The sequence below is a fragment of the Notothenia rossii genome (genome assembly GCF_949606895.1).
Source record: "Notothenia rossii genome assembly, chromosome: 1".
Classification (NCBI taxonomy): Eukaryota; Metazoa; Chordata; class Actinopteri; order Perciformes; family Nototheniidae; genus Notothenia; species Notothenia rossii.
In genome coordinates this window covers 50,459,605-50,487,024 of record NC_136912.1, presented here as the reverse complement: position 1 = coordinate 50,487,024, position 27,420 = coordinate 50,459,605, and the positions used below count along the sequence as shown (strand labels likewise).

At 37.7% G+C, this 27,420-nt stretch overlaps 2 protein-coding genes across 14 annotated transcripts in view; one reads left to right on the top strand and one right to left on the bottom strand.

The window, feature by feature from the left end:
* Positions 1-9,775, top strand: part of LOC307030360 (uncharacterized protein) — an 84,482-nt gene extending 74,707 nt beyond the window's left edge. For 5 of the 11 annotated variants that reach the window (XM_079666735.1, XM_079666729.1, XM_079666737.1 and 2 more), the window contains 5 exons: positions 7,035-7,152; positions 7,348-7,452; positions 7,534-7,719; positions 7,807-7,986; positions 8,189-9,775. In XM_079666735.1, the coding sequence (XP_079522861.1) occupies positions 7,035-7,152; positions 7,348-7,403 (174 nt within the window). In that variant the 3' untranslated portion in view covers positions 7,404-7,452; positions 7,534-7,719; positions 7,807-7,986; positions 8,189-9,775. Of the gene's footprint in view, positions 1-302; positions 430-535; positions 748-888; positions 1,007-1,094; positions 1,187-7,034; positions 7,153-7,347; positions 7,453-7,533; positions 7,720-7,806; positions 7,987-8,188 lie in introns of all 11 variants that reach the window. The other 6 variants (XM_079666732.1, XM_079666733.1, XM_079666736.1 and 3 more) reach the window with 3 other exon arrangements.
* A 2,505-nt stretch (positions 9,776-12,280) lies between these two features.
* LOC307020393 (uncharacterized protein) lies at positions 12,281-17,740 on the bottom strand. 3 transcript variants are annotated; one of them, XM_079651720.1, is made up of 6 exons: positions 17,578-17,740; positions 16,718-16,852; positions 15,471-15,636; positions 14,916-15,240; positions 13,911-13,954; positions 12,281-12,686 (listed from the first exon to the last, which is right to left on the bottom strand). In XM_079651720.1, exons 1-6 carry the CDS (start codon positions 17,653-17,655, stop codon positions 12,649-12,651), a joined length of 786 nt encoding a protein of 261 aa, XP_079507846.1. In that variant the 5' UTR covers positions 17,656-17,740; the 3' UTR covers positions 12,281-12,648. The 3 variants fall into 3 exon arrangements, 2 of the variants coding, with proteins under 2 accessions (XP_079507846.1, XP_079507847.1); XM_079651721.1 differs by lacking the exons at positions 12,281-12,686; positions 13,911-13,954 and adding an exon at positions 14,220-14,276; XR_013802862.1 differs by lacking the exons at positions 12,281-12,686; positions 13,911-13,954 and adding an exon at positions 14,596-14,656 and having other exon boundaries at positions 14,739-15,240.
* Positions 17,741-27,420: the final 9,680 nt, after the last annotated feature.

The window sequence follows — 27,420 nt, the reverse complement described above, 5'->3', positions numbered from 1 at the left end:
TGACAGGGTGAGGAGGTTAGCAATGCGGTCAAACTGTCACAAACATTATTGCTGTAAAACTGGATTAAAAAAACAGCTACATTCTAATCCAGAATATATCACACATTTGGAGCCTTCCAATTATCCAAAAACAGGTTTGTTATTATCCAGGGAGTTGCATATCCAGGTGAATCTGGCAGTCGAGCACAAAACACTTGTGTGTAATAGTTTACATGTTTGATAACACCGTCAGTTGGTCCCACTATCCAGTGTTTTGAAATAACTTCTGATAATGATTCTCTAAAAACGATTTACTTTGGTAGACTGCAGGAAAAGCAATGTGTGGGGAATCTCACTGGACAGCAGCAAGGGAGACCTCTAAGCGAGCCAACAAGTTGGATGAAGAAGGTGTTGACATTGCTGTGTGTAGGCATGGATTTCTTCTCAAAGGTTGGTAGTTTTCTTGATCATTTTCAATTAAAATATTTGTAGATAATCTTAAGCCTTACCTTCAATCTGCTTTGTACTCACTATTTTTTTATTTAAAAAAAAAAAGCTTTAAATATGTATAGAGGAGAAATCTTTGCCTATCCGATGTTTCTCCAAAAAGAGTTCCAGAGTGCCTCACTTTTGGCAATGGACGTGACGTGTCGGTATGTACCATATCTTGACAAAGTGTCAGAAGCCTTGCCTCATCTTCAGCCCCTAAAGGAAATTAGACATTGCTTGTCTGTGATGCATGCCAAAGCCCACAACACCAAATGCGAGGTGAGGATTTGAATGACTTAAACAACAATTAATGGTAAATCTGACCACTACACATGAGTCTGAACTGATCCAAGAGAATGTTTTAAGTTATGAGTTGTTGACCTTGAGATTTCCATCAACATTGATTACCTCATGCTTTAGATTATTTGGAATGCACGGAACCAGGAGGGTGCCGGCACCACTCTTGGTGAAGAAGTGGAACAAGTAAACAGCTTCTTATCCAGATGTGGCTTAACAATTAAATACATGGCCAAGTCAGGTTTGTGAACTTGTTTGGGCCCTGCCTTCCTGTAAATGTACACATTTATATTTTATAACATTTTAATGAGATGTATTCTTCTTCACAGCAAGAACTGACATGCTCACAGTCCATGCTATGGGCTGGAATCATTGCAAAGAGAATGGACTCCACATTGCCATGTCCTCTAGATTCCAAAAAGTATGTTTGTGTATTGAAATGGAGATAACTATTTTAAGCTGTAAAATTTGACATTTAAGTCCACCCAATATATATACAAATTACACCCCTACAGATGTAGCACTGAATTTCGGACTCCAGCTTACAGCTTCCTGCCTACGGCCTGCCAAAGACCAGTATAGAGGAAGGTTAAGCCCTCCCACTATTTTCCAAGAGAGCGTTGCCAGATTTTCAATTTCAGGTTTTAACCAGGAGATGGCGCTTCATTCACAAATACAGAAAGCAAGTTTCATGGACTTTCAGTTGTGTTTTGAAGAGCATTTGAACACATCAATATTTTAGATCAACTAAAGTATATCTAATCTTGTAATTCAATAATATGTAGTCTTTATATATTAAATAATCATAATTATAATGTAAAGGTTTACATTACACTTCTTTATTTGTTATGCTTATACTTTAACCTTTACAATCGTTTGCTTTAATATGCAGTATATTTTTGTGTTTGCTTCCTCCTGCTCCCTTTCGGACACATACTGTATGATTTATTATTATTATTAATATGAAGATATTATTAAGATAAGATAAGATGTTACTTTATTGATTGAACATTTTAGTTTAGAATGTGCTGTCCCACGGTAATTCAGAAGGCTCACAGGTCACATTCCGACCATTATTTAAAACAATAGGTGCTTTCACACCGTCTACAGTTTGATTTGTATAGAGGGAGCTCTGTCAGTTTTCGAATTACCCATTTGCTTTCGGGGAGCCCTATTTTTCAGAGCACATCCTGCTACTAAATATGTCACACGCACGCTCTGTTGACTGGCGCAGCAGCGCGGATGCGATCAATTGCTATAAAAACACTCTTCTACTAATACAGACGGTGTCACTATGCCGGCAGATGTGGCCGTTGTTGAAGCCTCTTCAGGCTCCGCATCGGCAGGCCTCTCCCTCGGTGTGGAGCTGTCAAACTCGACCCTAACGCCGCTTACAGCCGGCCAACTAAAAGTTGTTTTCCGTTCACGTTGTCATTTTTAGACTCCTTCGCTTCTTTGCTTGTGAATCCAAAAGTTGTGACGCTTGGCTGTTTTCGTTTTGCCATATATTTTTATTACACAGCCAGAGTTAAAAAAATATCAATATGAACATTTCAAATACCGCGCCGGCATCACCGCCATAACCATAGCAACGTAAGTAAGAATGCAGCGCCGCCACGTACAGATGGCAACACCCAGACATATTCACAAATATAAAACAAATATTCAGAAACTGTAATGAACAATAACTATTATTTATTTCAAGAACTGTTATTTACAGAAACTCAACATTTCTAATCTGTGTGACACAAATATGCACGATTGTTTTGGGCTCCCCATATTTATCTCAAAGTCAGCCATCAAGGGAGCTCCCTCCCTCTTCGGGGCAGCCAAGCTCCCCCTAGCTCCCCCCCATTTCGAACAGTGTCTGTGGCTGAATGGCCATCGATTAGGAGCGGCGCATTTATCATAGGTGATCAGAGCTAACTGCCTGCCGTCAGATTTCATTTAAAAAACAGATCTGATTTTAAGACTATTTCTGCGCTCATAAAGAATGATAAGAATAAGAATAATGCGTATTGAACTGGTTTCATTAATTAGTGAGTTTATTTAACACTAGAACCACCAATCGGGTCAATTTGTGTGATGTGTGTTGTGTGTGTGCAATGTAACTTTTTTTCAATAAAATATTAAAGTCTCCCAGTCCGTGACTTTTCCTGAAAGTGTGTTATGTAGCACCCTATGTTGTTAAAAATTGCATTCTAATAGCGGGATTTGACGGGTTTAGGTAGGCCTATACAAAAACCTCTGGCGGTTCTAGTGTTAAGGTAATTAGGTACAGTAGAAGCCCTTTTTTATCAGTAACGAATTTAGCAGTTGAACATAAAAGTCAACTAACTGAGGGTCACTTGCAATGACAGTGTTGTGTCTAACTGTAAGCTTGTCACTCAGAGTAACCTACCGTTTGGAGAGAGGGGGGAGAGAGCTGTGGTTGATGGGCCATTAGTTGTGTAAATACACAGCTGAGAGCTGCCGTTTCATTCAGACTGTTTAAAAAACTGTAACAACGGACTATTTTTCTTAGTGGATGCATGTCAATTTAAATCAATACATACAACTATTTTTTAAATCAATACATACAACTATTTTTTAAATCAATAAAAACATTTTCTAAATCCATAAAAGCATTTAAATTAATATTGGGAGTCATGTCGTTACTTTGTTGAGAATGTGGCCGTGTAATAAGCGGGATAATTTGCAGCGACTTGTTCCTTATGGGGAAAATAACACCCGTCACGTGTGTGTAGAGGTGTGTGTGGTTAAAACACTTTCATGAAGTGAAGGAATTTCCTTCTATAAAACAGCTGTGGGCAGCAGTGAGTGTCACGGACATGAATTCATAGATCAAGGCAGACTGGTGCACACACTCTCCTGTCCTGCCAGGCGACATGCCCGTTCTAAGCCGTGTCCCTCACTCACATCCCAAGCATCCCCACAAGTGTATTATGTTGTTACATTGTTTCAGATGTTATGTTTCAGTTGTGCTCTGTCTATGTTCAGTGATGCAAACTTGTCACCTTTTGGCGAAATTCGCCGTTTTGAATCCAAAATAAGTCGTTTGTGTGATTCATGTAGATCTGCAATACAAATATTTTTGGGGTATGGGGGGGGGCTGGGACCCGGAGTAATCTGCGGCCGTGAGCTGTTATGTGCCATCATGACACGCATGGTGTTCTTTTTTTATATATTATAATGAAGTACGAGCTGTGTGCTCGAGTCTTCCTGCCTGTCGGCTCTCCTCATCGATGTATAATAAGGCTCTGCTGCTCCGAGATGATGGTCTAGCTTCAGCAGCTACATTACCTACGGGTGCGTTCGTTAATATTAACTGTGCGTCCGGAGTCACTGTGGCACAGACTGGACCGCTGGTGAACAACTGTTAGAACGGGCTGTTCAGGTGTTCAGAGCAGAGCTCCCTGTCGGAGCGGCAGAGCGTGATGTGAACTGAAAAGTTCTTCTGTGGCAATATTATTTAAGGAATCGTTGAGCTAGCTAGCTAGCATACATTGTCACTATCTGCTAACGTTAGCTTTAGCCTTCTATTTCTAATAGTTTTTTTCATAGGCTATAAACAGAGGTGGTATAAGTATATATATATTGTACTTGAGTAAAAGTAGAAGTACTCAGGTCTTGTACTTGAGTAAAAGTAGAAGTACTCAGATCTTGTACTTGAGTAAAAGTAGAAGCACACAGATCTTGTACTAGAGTAAAAGTAGAAGTACTCAAATCTTGTACTTGAGTAAAAGTAGAAGCACACAGATATTGTACTAGAGTAAAAGTAGAAGTACTCAAATCTTGTACTTGAGTAAAAGTAGAAGCACTCAGGTCTTGTACTTGAGTAAAAGTAGAAGCACACAGATCTTGTACTAGAGTAAAAGTAGAAGTACTCAGGTCTTGTACTTGAGTAAAAGTAGAAGTACTCAGATCTTGTACTTGAGTAAAAGTAATAGTCCCAGAGTGTAGGAATACTCTGTTACAGTAAAAGTCCTGCATTCAAAATGTTCCTCAAGTAAAAGTAGAAAAGTATTATCATCAAAATATAGTGAAAGTAGCGACAGTAAAAGTAGTCATTGTGCAGATTGGTCCATTTCAGAATAATAGATATGATATGTTTTATAATTATTGATCATGAAAGTGTTCTCAAAGCTGGTAAAGGTGCAGCTAGTTTGAATGACTTTGTATACTGCAGGGTAGCTTGTGGATTTACTCCAGGTGGAACTAAAGTCTGATTTAACACTGGATTTTATTTCACTTAATTAATCCAGATCTGTGAAGTAACTAAAGGTATTAAATACATGTAGTGAAGTAAAAGTACACCATGTACCTCTGAACTGTAGTGGAGTAGAAGAACAAAGTAGCAAAACATTGAAATAATTAAATAAAGTACAAGTATCTCAAATTGTGCCCAAGTATAGTAATTGTTGAGTTTATGAACTTAGTTACTTTACACCATGTGGCTATAAAGATAAAAAGACTTAAGCCTTGCACACAGGCATGAAAATACATTTTCAAAATGCTCAACAGTGCTGCCAAAATTATAAACTGACTGCTCCACAATTTAAAATAAATGCTTTTCTATATTTCTATTAGATGTGACTCTTTGGCGTTTCTGTTATTATTAACACTGCTGCTTTAGTTGTTCTGACTGCTAAAATCCTCTGTCATTCCGTGGGGTGGGGGAGCCGGGGGCTCGGATCCTTGTCACCTTTTTCATACCTGATGAGTTTGCATACCTGTATGTTAAAAAGCCTCAGTCACCTTAATTCATGTAAGAAAAGCATCTCAGGTCAGTAACACTCAAAGCTAAATGTGCAATACCATGTTCAGCTATGTTACTATTTATAATGTTATTGTTGTTACATCAGAAGATGTACATATTGAAATGATTTCTTAACTTACAGTAGGCTATTTTTTACAATGTGTGTTGGAAAGATTTATTAAATTACAATGAATATTGTCATTGTTGAAGGCTTTTAGAGAAGGATGAACTATAAGCCTGAATTAAATAACATTTTATACCTAAAAACATAAAAGCCACAATAAATAAATTACAATTATTCTAGTTATTTTTACCTCCCGTATTGCTTTCAACCCACCAGCTTTTATGGTGTTGTTACGTCACTAACTGTAAGCTTGTCACATACAGTCTATGGTCACTCAGAGTAACCTACTGTTAATTTGGCTGCTGGAGAAGAAAGATCAGGGGGGGAGGGGGGGAGAGAGCTGTGGTTGATGGGCCATTTGTTGTGTAAATACACAGCTGAGAGCTGCCGTGTCATTCAGACTGTTTAAAAAACGGTAACAACGGAATATTTTTCTTAGCGGATGCATGTCAATTTAAATCAACACATACAACTATTTTTTTAATCAATAAAAACATTTTCTAAATCCATAAAAGCATTTCAATTAATATTGGGAGTCATGTCGTTACTTTGTTGAGAATGTGGCCATGTAATAAGCGGGATCATTTGCAGCGACTTGTTCTTTATGGGGAAAATAACACCCTTCATCCGGATGAGGATCCCTCCGCTACACTTTGGGATCCTGATCGACCGACGAAGCTCCATTAAAATATACATATTTTTGGTGAATTACTGAGTTTAGGCACGTTAATAACGTTTTAATGAAGTTGAATACAGTATATTCATATGTGTCAGTGATTTCATGTCAATTCGGCGAACATAAACATAAATGATCGTGGTGAAGATGATGATTATATTAGGATTAAAAATCGAGAGCCGTGCTGCATTTCCTCCCGTTCGTTTTTTTCGAATAACAAAATTATTTTGTTAAATAACAACATGGTGATGTTTTGTAAATGATTACATGTCTCTTATTTAGCACAGTAGTATGATATCCGTGACATATGGATTTTAACAAAGTTCCGCTGTACATCCAGCATACTGTATCTCACTTTATTTCACATGAGCTCCAGTGTGGAACCCCACTGCACCCCCTGGTGGATCAATGATCCATTGCAGCTGGCTTCATTATAATTACATTTATCTATCACGGGGGCGGTCTCAAGTCAAGCTGGAGGTTTTCCCTTGAGCGAGGGCAGATCACGTACCAATTACGGCCCTCGCGTTTCAAACTGTCTGAAATGAATCGCTACATCTGTATATAGACATTGCAGTGGTGCAGGACTAGAGCTGCGAAATTCATTAAATATTTTATTGTGTTAATTTCCTCCTTAAAATGCATACTTTTGGTTTATTTTCATTGAATTATTTCATAAAATGGCATGATTCTGTTCTGCTATTTTGCAGACAGCAGAAAAGACAGAGGCTGTAACTGAGAGCCTGAAGAAAATGCAGGACCAGTTGAATTGCTCTGATGACATGCTAGAACTGTGGGTTGATGATGTCAAACAGTGGGCCAGTAAAGGTAAGAACAATGCTGTTTTGACGTACATAGATGGCGTCGGTTCATAAAAACTAAATAATGCTGTCCAAATTAAACTTTGTCCTTTAGTGTGGCTGTTAATGTGCCTGTTAGTGTGCCTGTTAGTGTGCGATGTGCAAATAACAGACCTTGATTGTGTTTGAAACTTGTTTTCTTCTTTTTATCTTATTCATTTAGGAAGTGCATCAGCCAGTCCTGCAGATGCTGGTTGTTTGCAGATCTCAATAGAATAACTCTTTGTGAGCATTTGCCAGAAAAAGCACTACCTTTACAGACAAAATGGTAAGCATTTTGGGACATTTATTGGTTGTGTTGATTAAATCCCGTCAGCTCTTTTGTAATCTATGTTTACTCTCATTACAGATCGTAACAAAAGGCGTCAAAAGATCTTCCAAAACGTTGCCCAAGAAAAGAAAAGGTTGCTAGAGGACATCCACAAGTACAACCAGCAACCTGATGGTGACCCTATTGACACCAACTCGGTTGTGGAGAAACTCTCAACCAAATCTGCAGAGAGCATGATCTGGCCTTGGCAGGAACCCAACAGAGGTGCTGTATAAAGATTTTACTTCTAATCTACAAAACTGTAGTAATAAAATGTGTTCATTCATGTGAAATGTTTATATTCATTCTCAGACGGTGTGGACATTCTCACTAAGAAGGGGCTGTTTGACCAAAAAATGCTTCTCTCACGACTGACAGAAGAAAAGCAGATCCTTGTGAAGGAGATGATGCAGCACTGTCAGTACCTCAAGGACTCTGTATCAAAGGTCCAGACACTGATGGCCCCAGTTTCATTGATCACACAGACAGGAAGTAAGTGAACCACATAGATTTATTCACTTTAAAATACATAAGCCAATGTTTTTCAAACCAGCAAAGGCAAACACACTTTAAAGAAGATTTTATCCATCTGTTTGTTTTTATTTGAGTCTGACTGCATTCTAGTCTTTCTTGACCTAAATAAGTTTTCTCTGAATAATTTTCACAATTTATATGTTTGCTATATAACTTGTAGGCTATCCGAATGGAATCATAGAGGAGGGGTACAAGGGCCTTATGTGTCTTCTAAGGAGAAATCTGCATGACCTCAGACTCAAACAGCAGACAGTAGCAGGCGCCTACAGAGGAATTCTGGAACCCAGTCCTAGGCTGGTGGAGGAGGAGGACGAGGACATGGAAGAAGAAAAAGACTGGCAAAGTGACAACAGCTCAGATGATGTGATGACGCAGAAGAAGGGACTTGACTTGTGGAAAGTTGCTTGGTGCCCTTATGCAGTTCTATAGTTAAAGCGGACATATTATGCTTATTTTCAGGTTCATATTGTGTCCATATATCTGCCTTTACTGTTCTTCATTTTCACAGCTCCCTTCAGCCATTCTGACTTAATAATCAGATTTCAGCTAGCTGACTGTTTTAAGTGAATAAAAAGGTAGTAAAGTGACACCAAACACAAAGTAGTCTAACAACTAACCCGTGGTGTTTAGCTAGCTAACAGGCACAACACTAGCACGCTAACACAGCGAGCTAACATGTAGATGTTTCCGTCTGGATTTGATTAAGTGTGCATTTTTTACATTAAAGCGGACATATTAAGCTTATTTGAGTTTGAAATGAGTGCTTCTACTGTGACATGTTTCCATGCTTTAATGTTGAAAAATTACTTTTGTTCTCATATTACCTGTGCTGCAGCACCTCTTTTCTTTACTTTCTCATGAGCATTATCATATATTGTAACCTGTGTTTTGCTACATATGCTCTTTTATCTTACCAAAATAGTAATAAACTTGATTTTGTACATAACTGATGTCTGTAAATATTTACTGATACCCACTTGATATGTTATTACATTATAGAGTTGTCTTCACACATCAAATAATTAGCTTGAACTGAGGTTACAGTCATTTATAACAGAGATTGATATTGGATGTGTAACATAATTCATAACTAACTAGAACCTATGTTTAGGATCGGGAGAGGGACAACAGTTCTTTCAAAAAGCACTGGTAGTTTAAGGGACATCTTAAAGGGTCAGATAATAAAGACAGACATTGGCAGTGTAACGTTGTTGTAATGTGTAAAGCCCTAACACTGAGTACATCAAAGTAACAATTCAACAATATTAACCACATAGTCACCACTTGTCATAGGCTACTATCGGCTATAAAGTTTAATACAAATATTACCAAAAATGTACCCAATACCCATTAAAACATCCAAGTTGGATCATTATTTTAAAAAGCTTACTAATCTGAGGCCATGCATAGGAAATATCTCCCATAGTAAAAACTCATCCACCAGTGGTAAACAAATTTAAATGTATTAAATCGATGTGTGTGGTTTTGGAAATACTGGGCGTGACGTTGTGGAATTGCGTTGCCATGCAACAGCTTTGGTTCATGTTAATTTAAAAACTCTTCAACTACAACCCTAGTTATATTTAAAACATGTTTAGAAGGCCTCGCGAAATACTTTAATGTAAATTAAAATGTGAAGGAATGTGTGTATAACAAAATACATCCGTCATAAACACAATACCGGAACCAGACGTAGTGATGTGACGTGTGATCCTCAGCTGATTGGATGTTTTAGCCGCAAAGCATGTTGGGATATGGTGTTTATGCGATATGAAATCTGAAAACATTTTTAAAAAATAAAATAATACTTTATTCCGAGTGTGCTTGCTTTTCTCTTTGGAAGTCATCACATAAATGCATTATAATACACGGTTCGGCTGCATTAAATATTAGACATCTGCCGTTGTTCTCTCTTTATAGAGCCCTGATGAGAAGACTTCTGGAGAAACTGAAGAACTGCCGCCGAAACATACGTGACGTGGATCATAAATATATCAGCAATTAAACAACATCTTCAATTTATTTTCAAACAATGCGTCTCCTTGCAGTATCAACAATAATTCGGCTGACTTTTATATTTGATCCAATCGGTAGATAGGCTGTATTTACACCATAATGGTGCCCAGCTGACAGACAGGGACTTGTATTTTTTTTTTTTTCTTTGAATATAAGAATGTAATTACTGAGTTGAGAGAATATTCAGGAGTTTTGGGTGATGGGAGACACATCTATGGAATCAGAATTTCAATAGCTTACCGTTAAATGACGGATATACCTTTCTGTCTGCAAATCAGATATTAATGTGAAATATTATAGCAATATCCTGTAAAATTATGTGAAAACTTGAATAAAACTACACATATTCAGATGTTATACATGCATACGTGTCCTACACTAATAATACAAATTATGTTATTATGGCATTGTATGCTGTGTGTATTTATTTCACAATAAAGTTAATAGTAAAATTATGTTTGATATTATGTTTTATTAGCTAGACCACATTCTGATTAATGATGTGAAATATAAAAAACCCTTAAATCAGACTTCAGTTACACCAGAGTAAAATTCAGGGAAGGTGATTGTCAAGTGCCAACAATCAGGCGAGATGTTTGATAGTTGGTGCTTGAAAAGACTAAACATTTATCTGCAGATCCCTATAAAGTATATTCATTACTTGTTATTCTCTACTAATAGTTAATTAAAGACTGTATATAATGGCTATTTTGCACATCCCTTTCAGGATTTCGGTTTATTGACATACAGTATCATATACACAACTACATAAAAAACGTTATGCAATGAATGAAAAGCTTGGGTTGCAGGTTCCTCAACAATAAACTATCATATTCTGCACATTCATTATACTATCTACCTACATTTTATAAGAGTAAAATACATATAGTGCCTTATTAGTTTGTCTGTTTTGCACATCCTCCTATTAATATCTGTGTACATCCGGCACTAAACAGTTTTATTGTAGAGATCATTTACAGCATCTTCTTGATTTTTTCTATTCTTTCTATATTTCTATCATTTCTACTTTCCCCCTAAAATATTCAATAGCGTGCTTTAACCACTAGGTGTCCTTTTATATCTATCTAGCTGTGCACCATTATGGGGTAAATAAAGCCTATCTACCAAATATATATCAAATATAAAATTCAGCCGAATTAGTATTTACACTGTAAGGAGACGTATTTTGTGAGAATAAATGTAAGATGTTGTTTAATTGTTGATATATTTAAGATCCACGTCACGTATTCAGTTTCGGCTGCAGTTATTCAGTTTGTCCAGAAGTCTTCTCGTCAGGGCTCTATAAATAAAGAACTATGGCAGATGTGTAATATTTAATGCAGCCGAACCGTGTATTACAATGCATTTATGTGATTGTAATGGAAACCTCTGTAGCAATGGAGAGTCAGGACTCAGAGAGACATTAGGAGAGCAGGAGCTTTGATGTCAAACACTGATGGTTTATTTAGGAGTATCGTCCGGAGAATTCACATCACATGTCACAGCAGCCAGAGGTTCTGACTTCACGGTAGAGTTGCCACGTCAATTCTGAAGAACTATACCCTAGACCCATGTATTTAGCTAGTTCAGAGAGAATAATCAACATTGTGCATAACAAGATATAATAATAACTCCTCTATCAGCTGATCCAACAGGCAGGAACATGGAGACAGAACACTGAGAGCACAGCAGCCAAGGTTACAGGTGCGTGTGCTCAGTCAGGACAGTTTGAACTGATAAACTGGGTCAAAGTTATGGACCTTGGAAAATATTTCCCCAACAGTGATGACTTCCAAAGAGAAAAGCAAGCACACTCGGAATAAAGTACTATTTTTTTGCTTGGCACTTCCGGGTATTTCTCCACTGGTTCTCCATGTTCACAACACCTTGTAACTGTCACGTTTGAAGGGACGAAATCGTGACATCTTCACGTCTCCCAGCATGGTAAATCGTCATATGTTCATGTCTTGCCCTGATACCGGGTTGAATACAGCAGTGTTATCTAATCCTGACCCTCAGTGTATATTTTTGTGTATTTTGTAGTTAGAAAAGGTATAAAGCCCACATCTGAAGGCATAAAATGTTTTTATACCTTAAAGATCTCCTACCATCAAACAATCAATTATTCAAAATACTTGAGGCTGGAGTCCCAAATGGTCTCAGAATCTACACCTGAAAGAGGCTTCTGCCGGACAGAGGTGAGCAATAAACTTTGTCCTATAAGATCGGTCGTTTTCGGAAAGTTCCTGACCCTGACCAGCTATGGTTGTCCCTATAAGTTAATTTCTTAATTGATATCAATAGCAATGAGGAAAAAAAACAGCCTACAAAGTTGGGTTGTTGTCTTCGGGTCAAATCTGACAGATTTACTAGTTGTATCAATCATAACTTGTATCAATCACGACTTTATTGAACAATATGGTGAGTGCCTTGCTAACACTGTAAATGATGAAACAGATGTTTATAAACAAATACTTTTATTTTGATTTCAAATATATTTATATATGATTTATTTATGAGATTTTTTAAATGAACTAGTTCGTCAACAGAACTTCATAATTTACAACACAACAACGAACATTTAGGACACTGTCATGTTTATATTCATGTGCGGTTCCCAGGATGGTGGCCAGGTCTTTTTGCTGAAAAAAAACCAAGGCAAAAAAAAAACAGTTAGACATTTTTTTTCAATTTCTGAAATATGTTGAGTATACAAAATCCTTTCAAATGTCTTCTCAACCCTAAGAAGGGCCATACACATAACGGTCTGTTTTCAAATCCTGGATGCTAGGCCTGTCGGTCGGGCCTTTAGTGCCTAATCTTGTTCCGACTTTCCAAGGAAACTGAGGGTGATCCTTATGCTGCTAAGCTTCCAACCACCGAAACGTATTCAGCGTGTTTTTTTTTTAATGTTGTCTGTGGGACAGCAGTGTTTTAAATGTTGTTTACCCCAAACCATACTGCATTATTTTAATTCTATGATAAGCATTTCACCTGATTCCTTCAAAAATAATGATGACCATAACTGCATATTGGACATTGTTGACATTCAAGCTGGTCACAATTTAGCATGCCATTTAAGTCTTCGTAACTATTATTCGTAAAAACCCACTTAACAGTAGATTTAGGTGTTGACAAAGCTACATCTCTCTTTAGGCTATCACCAATGCCACATATTAAAAAGGGCCCAATAGTGCTTTTTGGGGTTTTCCATTTTCAGTAGTGTGTTGATTACGTAATTGTGAATGTAAAGGGACTGCAAAAGCTTAATAGAAAAAGTTCCCCCAGAGTTTCTCTCCAACACACCTGACTGAAACTAATTCTTACATTAAACGTAATAGACTAAGGGGCGGGACGTATCCAAGCGGTTGGCTCTGGTTTCAGACAGAGGGTGAAAAGAGGTGCAGCTGCACAGGCAGTATGAGAACAATAAAGAGCTTTTTGAACATTTAAGCAGGAAAAACGCAATACTAATTAACCTGGAAATTAACAGACTATGTCCTGTTTAAGTTCTCTCAGTCTATAATTACAAAGCAACCCTGATTTCTCGGATTTCTGAACTTAAAATGGTGCAGGTGCTTATTACATGAGCTTAAATAACTCACAATTCATGGCAAAACTGACTTCTTAAACAGATAGATAGAGATTTATTGTCTCCCTTGGGAGAGATTTGCCTTGGGCAGTCGAGAGAATACACATAAACACAGGTATACATATAGAACAACCAGAGTCACAGATACACTACTAAGATCACATGGCATACATAAGGTATACAAACATACAGGTGTACCCGTTACACTCCATTATTAATTAGGCCAAACTGTCAATTTATTGACAATTGAGTCAAACAAGAAATCTGAACTTACCATGCAGGGCAGGGCAGCCAATGGACCAGCACTTCTTTACAGCCCTTTGAAACAGAAGAGAGGACAAAAACTAAATATTAATTATTTTAATTTATAATTCAATACTTCATTGCATTTCATCCCCCAGGATTTTAAAATGGTAAATGTTTGGATTAATGTAAGACCTCCCAGAGAACAGCTCAACATGTAATTGTTGAATTTCTGACAAAATTCAACAATTTGAAAACTATTATGTTTGTTGTGTTGAAGGTTGAAGGTTACTTGTTGTGTACTTCATGCAAACAATATAGCTACTAACGTTACTTTCACGTGTCTTTGACACAGATTGCACTGGAAACGCGTCCAGTTTGCTGTGATATTCACACACTGTAAAGAAACATGAAATTAAATTGTCCATAAATCCAAAACTTGATATCATGTATGGTCTTGCAAACTTTTAAATTGGGTTTTCAAATTGAAAAATACCATTTGTAAGGCCTCAAACAAATGCATGTCATAATTTTCCCATACTTTATATGACATAATGCACCTCTTGGGTACCACAAATGACCACATAGTGAACCAAAGATTATCTCCATGTGCCACAAAGCTTTTTTTAGGAATCAAAAGAACTACTATTATGTCAAAAGTTGTATATATTTTTTTATTACGGATCTGTAATGCCTGTATTTCTTTTTATACCTTCCTCCTTGTTTTGTTTTTTCTTGCCTCGCTTCTTTTTTGCTGATATTTTAACAGCTCTCTTTCTATAAAGAGAAACAAAAAACAAGTGTTAATTGCAATAGTCATGTGGTGTGTGCTTTGCACTGTACTTGCGAGAACACTTACATTTTAAGAAAAAGTTGGAAAAGCAAAGAGTGAAAAATCTTCTGGCTTAGAGGCCAGTTGGTGGTGCTACTTTTTTTTTTACACTGGCACTTTTTTTTAACCGTTCTGTATCTCATATTGTATAGAGTCAAGATTTCCCTCATTGTTCTACATCATATATTCTATATTGATACCTACCTGTCGATTGCTTTTTTCTCTGCCTCAAACTCTTCTTTCTCCACTTCCACCACCTGTTCTTTCTCCTTGCCTGCCTCCATCTCTCCTGCCACCACCGGTCCAAACTCTTCCTCTGAGTCTTTCTGTCCCTCCAGCTCTCCTCTCTCCAGTCCTTCACTCGCTAATCTGTCTGTCTGTGTCTCTATGTCCCCTTCTGTCTCCATTTCCTGCATCTCAGTAGTTCCCTCAGTCTCATCCATTTCACCTCCCTCCCCCTGTTCTGTCTGGTCATCTTCTTCTCCAGTCCTTTCATGCTGCCCTAGACCCTCTGTCTCAGGATCCCATGCTTTGAAGTTAAACAAAGCAGACAAACAAGACATTAAAGATGTAGTGCAAGGTTGAAAATATGATTAACCAAAATATATTAAAGTTTAACAAAGAAAAAGGAATAAATGAATTGCCCAAAACCAATTTATCTAAAATATTATCTGACTGACATTTCTATCTGATCCATCTGGATAGGTACACAATACAGGATTAAACTTAATAAAGAATCATGAATGTGCTGTGAACTACCTTCTAAAAAGCCTTCAAAAAGGCAAACCATTTTTTCCAGGACCGCATGGGCTACCAGTGGCAGCTCGAAGGGGCACTGGAGCTGGGCCATCCACTTCTTATTTTTATTGTGGTACTTCCCCCAGAAGAGGAGAGGAAAGTACCCAAGGGCCTTCAGTTTTTCGACCTTAAAAACAAAGAAAAACATATAGACAAACATCAAACAAATAGATACAGACAGAGATAGATTTTCCAGGCAGTGTTAAAAAGGCAAGACTTTAAAAAAAGAGAGTTGGCAGTCCACTCTCTATAGTGTGTCTTAATCAGTGAGAACCATCAGAGCAACACCACTACTATTTTCTAAAGAGACAATTGTGTTCCTTTTCTGTTTTGCCATTCATTAGCATCTGCCATGAAGTTATATTCACTCTACCACATTACAAGTGAACCAAAGGAGACACCTCTTAACCACGCCGCATTGGCCGTCGGCCATGTTTTTGTGGTGTGTCCCGCATCATTGGCATTTTTTGCCATTCCCAACAACCTTTGCTGATGATTCAACATGTTGAATTGGCAGCAGAGCTGTCTGCAAAATAAGCTAGCTTAAGGAAATCTGTGCACAAGAAGAAAAACGGACTTGAGGAAAACTAACTACTACAGTCCAAAGGCTCACACAAAGTCTTTTAATTTCTTATCTCATCTGGTCATTCTATTACTCAGATATTCCCAACATGAAGCTGAGTGGAGAGTGTTGTGAAAATGTTTTAAAGATTGTATCTAGAGCCTTATGTATTTTGTTGTCCCTTTTGAAATGAGGAAGAAATACTTCTGCCTACTACTGTTATGGAGAGTAAAATCTTCTTATGCAGGTGCAGAGTGTAAGTGAGAGTTGGCAGTAGGTTTTAATCTGTGTGGTGTTTGACCTTCTGGCTTAAACGTAGGCAACGTGAGGATACCATACGTCGCTACTAGTTCTTTCATGTTGGTTGGTGAGTCAGAACATTTAGTCTAAAATTGCTTTGGGGGGTGGGGATGAATGGCAAACAATGTTGACAGGGCTAAAGTCAATGTATCGTTTTTTATATTTATACTAGCTAATTATTGAAATATTGCAAATGCATTTGGGTTGATGAAATCTTGATACATAATTGAATGACATTTCAAAAGTTGTTCCTTCCCTGTACAATATAGATTCAATTAATATTTCTCTAATGTTGTGGGACAGTAACCTTCAATGGCTGACCAAAATAAAATAAAATGTTTATTACCACCAGGGCAGAATTATCGAATATCTTCGATTGATTTCTCAACCGGTGTACTTTTTGGGCCCAGTCTTTTGCTTTCTGCCAGAAATCCTTCATACGGGCCGTGTGCCTTGATTTCAGCTCCAACATCTTCCCACACTGAGGAAGTGAGAGGGAAAGAGGGAGTAGGAAGGACATACTTACTTTTTCTGATAGAAAGACAGTTATAAACAGTTGGGAAACAAAGTATCGCTTATTTCTTTCTTTTAACCATATATATTATAATATAATACTTCCCAAAAAAAATGAATCGGAAAATCAATTAAATTCAACTGATTGTACAGACTGACAAAATATGCTACCGAGTAAATGTTCCGGATCATTTATTCAGCAGGCTAACCAAGTTAGGATATCTAATTAACAGTATACAGAGGGGCCACATTCACTTTATCTAACTATTTGTAGCAATTCATATTTTAATTGACACTATGAATGTCCATTATATGGCCTCATATATAATCATAATAAAATATTATTCATTTTTTTTAAATCAAAATATTGCTTTTTGAAAGAACCAACAGTCAAACTTTTCAATGGAACAGGCACATGCAGTAAATGTAATGTTCTAAAAAACACCTATACTGTGATGCACATTTGTGGAGTGACAAAACTCTTTCCGGCTTTTGTTAGAAAAAAGTCACCACTTTGTTCGCCACTTTTATTGTATTGGGTTTTGCAGAAAACAATGAGATATTTATAGGCAAAACTAACTGCCATTTATGTATGAAAATGGCTTTGTCCGAGAGACAGTATAATAGACTGTATTATGAATACTTTAGTAGACATATATATATATATATATATATATATATAGTTATATTTACCTTTGTGCATCTACGATTTGCGCAGTTTGATTTTTCCAAACAATGGGGGCACTGTCTTTTTGTGGATCCACCTGGCATCGTTGCTACATTATGAACAAAACAAAAACATCACATGTATCACATATAGTTATTGGCATGACACAAAACTAAAATTCTTCCATATAACCATGTATGATTACTAAAGTCAAATGATATAATCCAAATGATGTTGATTAAATTCAACTTCAAAATAATGTTAAGTGTGATATCAAAGTTCAATTAGTACAGATGTAGCACTTCATTTCAGACTCCAGTTTACAGCTTCCTGCCTACGACCTGCCTAAAACCAGTATAGAGGAATGCTAAGCCCTCCGACTATTTTCCAAGAAGGCTTTGCCAGATTTTCAATTTCAGGTTTTAACCAGGAGATGGCGCTTCATTCACAAATACAGAAATGATGTTGCCTTTCGTAGTTGACAGAAACTGCTTTGAAGAGCATTTGAAAATATAGTCTTTATATATTAAATAATCATAATAATAATGTAAATGTTTACATTACATTAAACCATGCATTTTGTAATGTCAGCATTTCATTTAGAAGAAAAGTAGTGATATTTGATATTTATACTCTATTCCAACAGATTAAACCATTTTCCCACTGTAGGCCGATGCATTAAATTCTTACATTTTTGCCAGTTATATTATGGAGCCGCTGTAAAAAAGGATTTGATCATTAAGTTATTGAAACGTTTGTCTTTAAGTTACTTTCACTTAACATATCAATTTATGCAATTTCTACTTCATTTCATAATTTGTTATTATTTCAACTCAGCTCTGTAAGCCAGTTCAATGAGCTCTACATTCTATGAAGTCAATTTGACTGAAAAGTGAGTTGTGATGTGTAATAATGTTCTGAAACTTTCCATGGCCTCTTAACATGGCAGTAGTGTTGACATATTCCTGCCCGGTGAAAATAGTCCCGGTCTCATAGTTGTTTTCATTAATTGAATGCATTTAACAGGGACATGAGTTTTTTTGTTTTTTTACGATATACAGCAAGTGAACCACAGAGTTTGATTCGCCATGATCAAAAGAAGAACTTCCACCGGACAGATTGATGACTACGAAAAGCTAAGCGGCGGATGAATACGTTTTTGTGAAGCGATATGACAGTGATTTCGGCTGATGAACCACTGACGGACAGGCAAAGTCAGGTGAGTGGTTGCATATTTAATGGTTTCAGGCAAAACGAAAAGTAGCTAAATGGAGTTAAATCCACACCTAACTGGTGTTTGAATGTTTATAAAAGAGATTTTATTTCAGGGCAGTGTTATGAAAATGTCGGTTAACCAAACTAACTTTACAGGATTATGATTATCTAAACTTTTATTAAATAAATAAGTTTCAAGTATTCTTACTCTTATGTATGACGCTTATGAATTTTTAAAAAGGTTTAAATGGTAACTGCCTATATTTGTAGCTTAATTTAGAGAGGTTTTGTTTGTTCGTTCCAGTAATTAGCCGTGTCCCGGCTCTGTTCGGCTAAATATTTAAGCTAAATTGCTAAATTGCTGTGGATAACTATAGGGGACTTGAAGATTTTTTTTTGTTAAGGCCGAGCAAGTGTTAAAGTGATTCTATCCTTGCAACGTTTTTCTGGTTCAGCTCACGCTAAACCTGCCCAGATACAGAGGGGGTGCCTCGCGCCATTGAACGAGTAAAATGCTAACTGTGTTCAGAAATAGCATTTATATTGTGTACAAATGCTATGTTCCACTCTTGAAATGGAGACAAATTTGTATTTCTGCTTTTTAGAAAATATTTTATAGAAAAGAAAGGAATATATTTAGTTTATTTTATTGAACTATGGTGCCCATAAACTACATGTCCCACAATGCATTTCGTTCTGTGACTGAAGTGTCTTAATATCAGCCGTTTCTAGCAGCGGGAACAGTCGGTGCTCAAGGCACTTAAAAATGTTGATCTTTGATTGATGAGATTATTGTTATTTAATCTAATAAATTAATGGGATGTATGTAATTATAACCAATGGTCAAGTTCTAAAAAATAGCCAGGGGGGATGGTGGATCTGCATGCCCCCCCGCCCCGGAGATTAAAAACAAAAACTAACCTGCAATTCAGGGTAGTTGAGTAGACTGGATATATGTTTGGTGCTGACTGCCTTAAGGGCCCTTAATTTGATCTGATGACAGCGCATTTGGTGGGAGACCAACGTTGTACCCTTTTGATTAGTGTTTAAGCACAAAGATAATTATTATATTCTATTACTGTAAAACAACTTGCATGCTATGGATATATGTGACCCGCTCTATCGAAATCAGTCGGAAGTCGCAACGGCTCATTTCAAAATAAACGTGGATTTGCGTAAAAAAATAGTTTTTCGGGGTTCGGGTGTTTTGTTTGATTTTAAATAAACAAAGTCTTGGCTTTCAGAATATGAAACTTGTTTCGGCAAATTCAGATGATAAATACAACTTAGAAGCTTGTAACGGCATAATTACAAGCGGAGAACGGAGTAACTTGAGGTCACAGCAGGCATAACAGCAGCCGGTGTTTCTCGTTAGTGTTTTCCCCGGGACACAAACACAATACGCACAAATGCAAAAATACACATACACACACACGTATACAAACACACACACACACACACACTCGCGAGCTTCCCCCAGACCAGTAATCCAAACCAAAATATCTGCCCTTCGTAGTATAAATTCCACGGGTGGAGCTATCAATTCTTCCCGGTCCTCCGGACCGCCTGGAAATCTCTTACCGGTACTAAGGACCGGGTAGGACCGGCACACTTTCAACACTGTATATAACTATGTGCAATATTATATCATATTATTATTATTAGTATTATTAATAATACTATGATAACGTGCAATTACGTAACTGCCACTATGTTTTAATTTTTGCACTATAACTACTAAATACTGCTAATAATAATTGCATTGATTGTGTGACTTTCTATGTTTCTACGTTTCATGTTGTCTGTGGATGTTTACTTGCTCTTTTTGCTGCTGTGTTTATTGTGTTTATTGTATTTTGTTACTCTGGCACAACAATTTCCTTCGGGATAAATAAAGTCTTATCTTATCTTATCTTATCTTATCTTATAAAATGCAGAAAAGTTTAAACATCTAACATGATAATAAATAAAAAATAATGATATCTTAAACCAAATAAATAAAATGGAAAATTAACCGACAACAACAATTGAACATAAATAAAACAAGGATTAAAACAAGGATAAGTTTGACTCAATGTTGTGTAAAGTACCCGTTATGGTTAAAAAATATATATATTTTTTTTTTGAAAATAATACAGCTTCCAGCTTCCCGAGACACGAAGAGGAGACACAAACAATTCTTCCACTTGAAATGCGTTTAAACTGTGTCAGAGAGATGTTTAATCGGTCCATTTTAATTGGTTAATAATAGGTGTTTAATGCTGGCAACTTCTAATTGTTGGGGGGGGGCGGCGTTCGATCCAGTTTCGATTCCGTAACCTTGGCGCACTGCCACTCCAACATCCAATCCCGATTTGAAGTTTAATCACGGGGACTGTAGTCCTAAACGATAGCTGGGGATTATGTGTATTATTAGTGTCTTCGGCCATCCTAAACTCGATGAAGCTCGAAATGTCCCTTATAGGCCTACGTCTGTTTCTGGTTATTTTTATTTTGATATTCAGTTCCTGAAGAACGGCAAAAAAGCCCGAGATTATAGAATTAAATAAATAAATAAAAACAAGGATAATTGTGTGTTATTGTTGACTAAATAACAGTGTGTTATTTTGAAAAGAATAACAAATTAGAAGGAAAAATGAGCCCCATTTATTTTCCTCACAGACAGCAACAAAAGTCCGAAATGATACGATTTTAAATAAAAGCAATAATCGTGGCTTGATATTGAGTAAGAACATGTTTTTATGAACCACACAGCTTCCGGTCTTCCTATAACACGTAATGCCGTGAGACTACCAACAGAAATACATTGCTTTTAAAATCGTGCTGTGCAGCACGGAAAAAAAGGGGAAAGACTACCAATAGAAATACATTGCTTTTAAAATCGTGCTGTGCAACACGAAAAAAAGGGGAAAATCGTGTTGGTGAACACGAATAAAGAGATTAAAAATGGTGTTGGTGAACACAAAATGCCGTGAGACTGGGTTGGTTTTATAATGATTGATCATGAAAGTGGTCTCAAAGCTGGTAAAGGTGCAGCTAGTTTGAATGACTTTGTATACTGCAGGGTAGCTTGTGGATTTACTCCAGGTGGAACTAAAGTCTGATTTAACACTTGATTTTATTTCACATCATTCATCCACATCTGTAAAGTAACTAAAGGTATTAAATACATGTAGGGGAGTAGAAGTACACCATGTACCTCTGAATTGTAGTGGAATAGAAGAACAAAGTAGCAAAACATTGAAATACTTAAATAAAGTACAAGTATCTCAAAATTGTGCCCAAGTATAGGCCTAGTACTTGTTGAGTTTATGAACTTAGTTACTTTACACCATGTGGCTATAAAGATAGAAAGACTAAGCCTTGCACAGAGGCATGAAAATAGATTTTCAAAATGCTCAACAGTGCTGCCAAAATTATAAACTGACTGCTACACAATTAAAATAAATGCTTTTATATATTTTTCTATTAGATGTGACTCTTTGGCGTTTCTGTTATTATTAACACTGCTGCTTTAGTTGTTCTGACTGCTGAAATCCTCTGTTATTCCTCATTTTAAAGCCGATATTCCGTGGGGTGGGGGAGCCGGGGGCTCAGATCCTTGTCACCTTTTTCATACAGATGAGTTTGCATCCCAAAGCCTCAGTCACCTTAATTCATGTAATAAAAACATCTCAGGTCAGTAATACTCAAAGCTAAATGTGCAATACCATGTTCAGCTATGTTACTATTTATAATGTTATTGTTGTTACATCAGAAGATGTACTACATATTGGAATGATTTCTTAACTTACAGTAGGCTATTTTTTACAATGTGTGTTGGAAGGATTTATTAAATTACAATGAATATTGTCATTGTTGAAGGCTTTTAGAGAAGGGTGAACTATAACCCTGAATTACATAACATTTTATACCTAAAAACATAAAACTCACAATAAATACATCACAATTATTGTAGTTATTTTTACCTCCCGTATTGCTTTCAACTCACCAGCTTTTATGGTGTTGTTACGTCACTAACTTGTCACATACAGTCTATGGTCACTCAGAGTAACCTACAGTTAATTTAGCTGCTGGAGAAGAAAGATCAGGGGGGGAGGGGAGAGAGAGCTGCCGTTTCATTCACACTGTTTAAAAAACGGTAACAACAGACTATTTTTCTTAGCGGATGCATGTCAATTTAAATCAATACATACAAATATTTTTTAAATCAATACATACAACTATTTTTTAAATCAATAAAAACATGTTCTAAATCCATAAAAGCATTTAAATTAATATTGGGAGTCATGTCGTTACTTTGTTGAGAATGTGGCCGTGTAATAAGCGGGATAATTTGCAGCGACTTGTTCTTTATGGGGAAAATAACACAAGTCATGCAGATCAGGATCCCACCGCTACGCTTTGGGATCCTGATCTGCCGACGAGGCTCCATTAAAATATAAATATTTTTAGTAAATTACTGAGTTTAGGCACGTTAATAACGTTTTAATTAAGTTGAATACAGTATATTCATATGTGTCAGGGATTTCATGTCAATTTGGCGAACATAAACATAAATGATCGTGGTGAAGATGATGATTAAATTAGGATTAAAAATCGAGAGCTGGGCTGCATTTCCTCCCGTTCGTTTTTTTCGACTAAACAACATTATTTTGTTAAATAACAACATGGTGATGTTTTGTAAAGGATTACATGTCTCTTATTTAGCACAGAGTATGATATCCGTGACATATGGATCTTAACAAAGTTCCGCTGTACATCCAGCGTACTGTATCTGACTTTATTTCACATGAGCTCCAGTGTGGAACCCCACTGCACCCCCTGATGGATCAATGATCCATTGCAGCTGGCTTCATTATAATTAGCTTTTTCCCACTTGATCAGAATAGCGGGAGGAGAAAAGAATGGAGTGACTGAATGACAGCTAGAAAATTAGGCTACGTGGTAATTAAAGCAAAAATGCAAACGACGACTCTTCAGATGTTTAAGAGAAAGGAGAGAGATGAAGAAACTCAGAATGTGCTTAAAATTTGAAAAACAACGCCCACAGATGACACAGGTGATGATGCTTATTTAGCCCAGAGAATGGACATGAACATGGCCATGATGAATATAATAAGTTAGCTAACTAGCAAACTGTATATCTCTATATGGGGTGCCCAACCAGGCAATCCCCAGTCGATCTCGAGATGTCTAAAAGTAGAACAACAATATTCTGTTTTATCGTTAATGTCCTACAACAGGGGTGGCCAAACTTTTTGGTTCAGGGGCCACAATGATGTATCAATGTGACAGCCGGGCCGGGGGGCATTGTTTGGTTCCGTCTTGATTCATGTCGGGCTGAGGGTTGTTTTAATCTCATTCTCCCGCGCGCGGGGTGACGTCCACGCGCAGCTGCGACGACCAGGGAGGAAGGGACTTTTCGCGGCGCGCGCGGCGTGTGGACAGTGGGGGATAACATAAATAAAAATTGGATCGTTGTATTTTAGACTTTAAGGCTTTTTAAGATCAGCGCGGGAACCCTGGCTCATTTATACCAATATTGGACGGGCCACATTAAACACATCAACGGGGCGCATGTGGCCCGCGGGCAGTAGTTTGGCCACCTCCAGGCCCGGTTCTACGGGGGTGCATAAGGGTCCCAGTTGAATGTTAAGCACCCTCACTTGAAAAAGAGAAGGGAGTGAAAAATATTACATATACAATAACAATAATAATAATAATAATAATAGTAGTAGTAGTAATATGAAGAAGAAGAAGAAGAATATAGTTGAAAATAAAATAAACTGTAATTGTGTTCAAATATTGTGGTCAAATAACTATAGTTAATAACCCCCCCCCCCCCCCCCGTCAACGATCGCCGCCGTCTTGGTTCAAAAAAGGTTGGGCACCCCTGCTCTATATAGTCAATGGCTATTTTACTCAGAACACAACATGTACACAGCATACTATTTTAACATTAAATATTTTGCTTTGATATCTTCTATTTTAATCTGCACATTGTGGCATACATTTTATTTTATTAGTATTTTAATTTATGTAACCAATATTCTGAAAATTCAAAGAAAGACGGAGACTTGTACATTTTTGACTGTCTGCTGAATTTAGTTATACATCTTTATTCTAATTTATAACAGTTGAGGCCCAGAGGGAGGAAGAGGAGACTCAGCCAGAAGAAGTGGCAGCAGGTCCCTCAGAAGCTACCTCAGGTGATGCTAGCCTTAATGCATACCCTTCTATATGGAAAGAAGAACAATATGAACAGTTCAAACAGAAAAATGAATGGATGTATGCTCACAATGGAAGGCTAGGCTGTACCCCATGCCATGATGTGAAGGATCTGGGTGTCATGGCCTCCCGTGGTGTTAATATTGCTATTCAGTGGGCTGATGGAAAGATAATCCCAGCTGGTCCATCAAGGGATGTCCAGCTTTCATCACTGCGCAAAAAAATCCGTGAACACAAGAACTCTGCAGCACATAATGAAGCAGTCAAGATTATTCAGACAGCAAATAAAGATATTCTTCTGAACATGAACGCGAGTAGTCAGGAGTCTGTGTTTGAGTCTACTGCCAAGGTATTCATGACAACCTATTATGTGGCCAAGAACAACAAGCCTTTCACAGACTTTGAGATTCTGATTGACCTGCAGCATGCAAATTCTGCTGATTTGGGGCGTGTTTCGCATAGCAAAACTGTCTGTGTTGACATAATTGAGCATGTGTCATCACAGATGAAAAAGGAACTTCTAAAAAAGATAATAGAGACCAAGAGCAAAATCACAGTATTGGCTGATGAGTCAACCAGTGTTGGGCACAAATCAACACTAATTGTGTTCCTGAAGGCTAGTGTTGATGGAGACATGGAGCCCATTGCCTTTCCGTTGGACCTGGTTGAGCTGGATAGTATGTCTGCTGCTCATATCAAGGAACAGATTATGGGTTCCTTGCTTAAAAATGGCTTTACTGTTGAGTTGCTGAGATAAATCCTCATTGGATTTTGCAGTGATGGGGCCAGTGTCATGCTAAGAGTGAAGTCAGGTGTTGGGAAGTTGCTCCAGGATGACTTCCCAGGCATCATACTATGGCACTGCCTTAATCACAGACTGGAGCTTGCTGTTGACCAGGCACTGGATGTGACAGGGGGAACAAAGGACTTCCAGGCATTCATGGACAGCCTATATTCATTATATAGCCAGTCACCAAAAAACATGCGGCAGCTGAGTGAATGTGCTCACAACCTGGACATCGCCCTCAGGAGGATTGGAAAAGTGTTCAGTGTTCGCTGGGTAGCTTCTTCATGGAGGGCAGTCTCTGCAGTTTGGTAGTCTTATCCAGTCTTGGCACAACATTTCCGTGAGGCATCAGAGGATGATAAAAGGGACAGCAGAGAGAGGGCCAAATTCAAAGGTCTGCTTTCTAAGTTGTGCTGCATCAACTTCCTGAAAAGTCTTGCACTGATGGCAGATGTTCTGACTGAACTTAAGAACTTGTCAGAAATTCTTCAGAACAGGAAGACCACACTCCCAAAGGCCCATGACATCATGACGACGTATGTCAAACGCATAGAAAGTTTCAATCGCTACCCAGGACAACATGCAGTTGATGCCAGTCAGGCAGAGGAAGTGATGGAATTCAAGGGAGAGGATTTAAGAGTTGGCAGGTCTCCCATCATTGACTCTGCTCAGTTCATCAAAGCAGTGGCAGACAATATGAAAGAAAGATTCTTCACAACCACAGCAAACAGAGCACAGGCCAGTGTTGCAGCCAACCGAAAAGAGGCTTATAACAGCCTTATCAATCAAATGGCAGTCCTCAACCCTGATAACTGGGACCATGACAATCCTCGATTTGGAGATAATGAGGTGAGGGCTTTGTGTGATGTCCTACATGTGAACCAACAATAGGCCCATCTTGGATTCACAGAATACAAGGCCAGTGGAGGAAGAAACATTCCCAACAAAATGAAGAAGTTGCTCATGGCAGTGGCACTGTCTCCAAGCAATGCTGACTGTGAACGGGGGTTCAGCACAATGAATAACATCATAACTGAGTATAGGAGCAAACTTACAACAACAAATGCAGCAAATCTCCTCTTCATCAGCTCTGCGGGACCACCATGCAGACAGTGGGATCCACTGCCTTATGTGAAGACCTGGCTGGGCAAAGGAAGAAGAGCAGCCCACTCAACAAGCTGCATGGCTCGCCGGTACACAGAAGAGGAGAGCTACTTCAGCCCTCTGTGGAAAATGTGGAAAAGTGTGTAGTTTACCTTCCTCAACATGCCTTGCTAATGGTCTGTTAAGTTTTGACACAAGTTGTATGCACAATTGAAAATAAATAATTGACTATACATATTGTCAAGTGTTTCTAATTTCTACCCCATAAAGACATTAAAAATGTGAAGTTTGTGTTCAGGGATGCATGAAGCTGGGGGCGGGAGGAGAACAATATGAACCAATGAAGGTCGGGGTAGCATTATAGTACCTGCAAGAAATTCAAACCACTTTCACCCCTGGTTATATATATAGCAGCGAGTGTATTGCAGTGATGGAACTTACAGTATATTGCACATAGTGTTGGTGTGGAAGTTCTCAGTGCCCTATACTTAGGGGTGAAGAGTTAAAGAGTTTGATTGTGTTAAATATGTTC

Excerpts from the sequence above, each read along its gene's own strand:
- LOC307020393 (XM_079651720.1), bottom strand. The coding sequence starts at position 17,655 with ATGCCAGGTGGATCCACAAAAAGACAGTGCCCCCATTGTTTGGAAAAA. Across the intron at positions 15,637-16,717 it reads TCGATAATTCTGCCCTGGTG|GTCGAAAAACTGAAGGCCCT; the intron begins GTAATAAACATT and ends TTTGTTTTTAAG. Across the intron at positions 13,955-14,915 it reads GAGAAAAAAGCAATCGACAG|GGCTGTAAAGAAGTGCTGGT; the intron begins GTAGGTATCAAT and ends TCTGTTTCAAAG.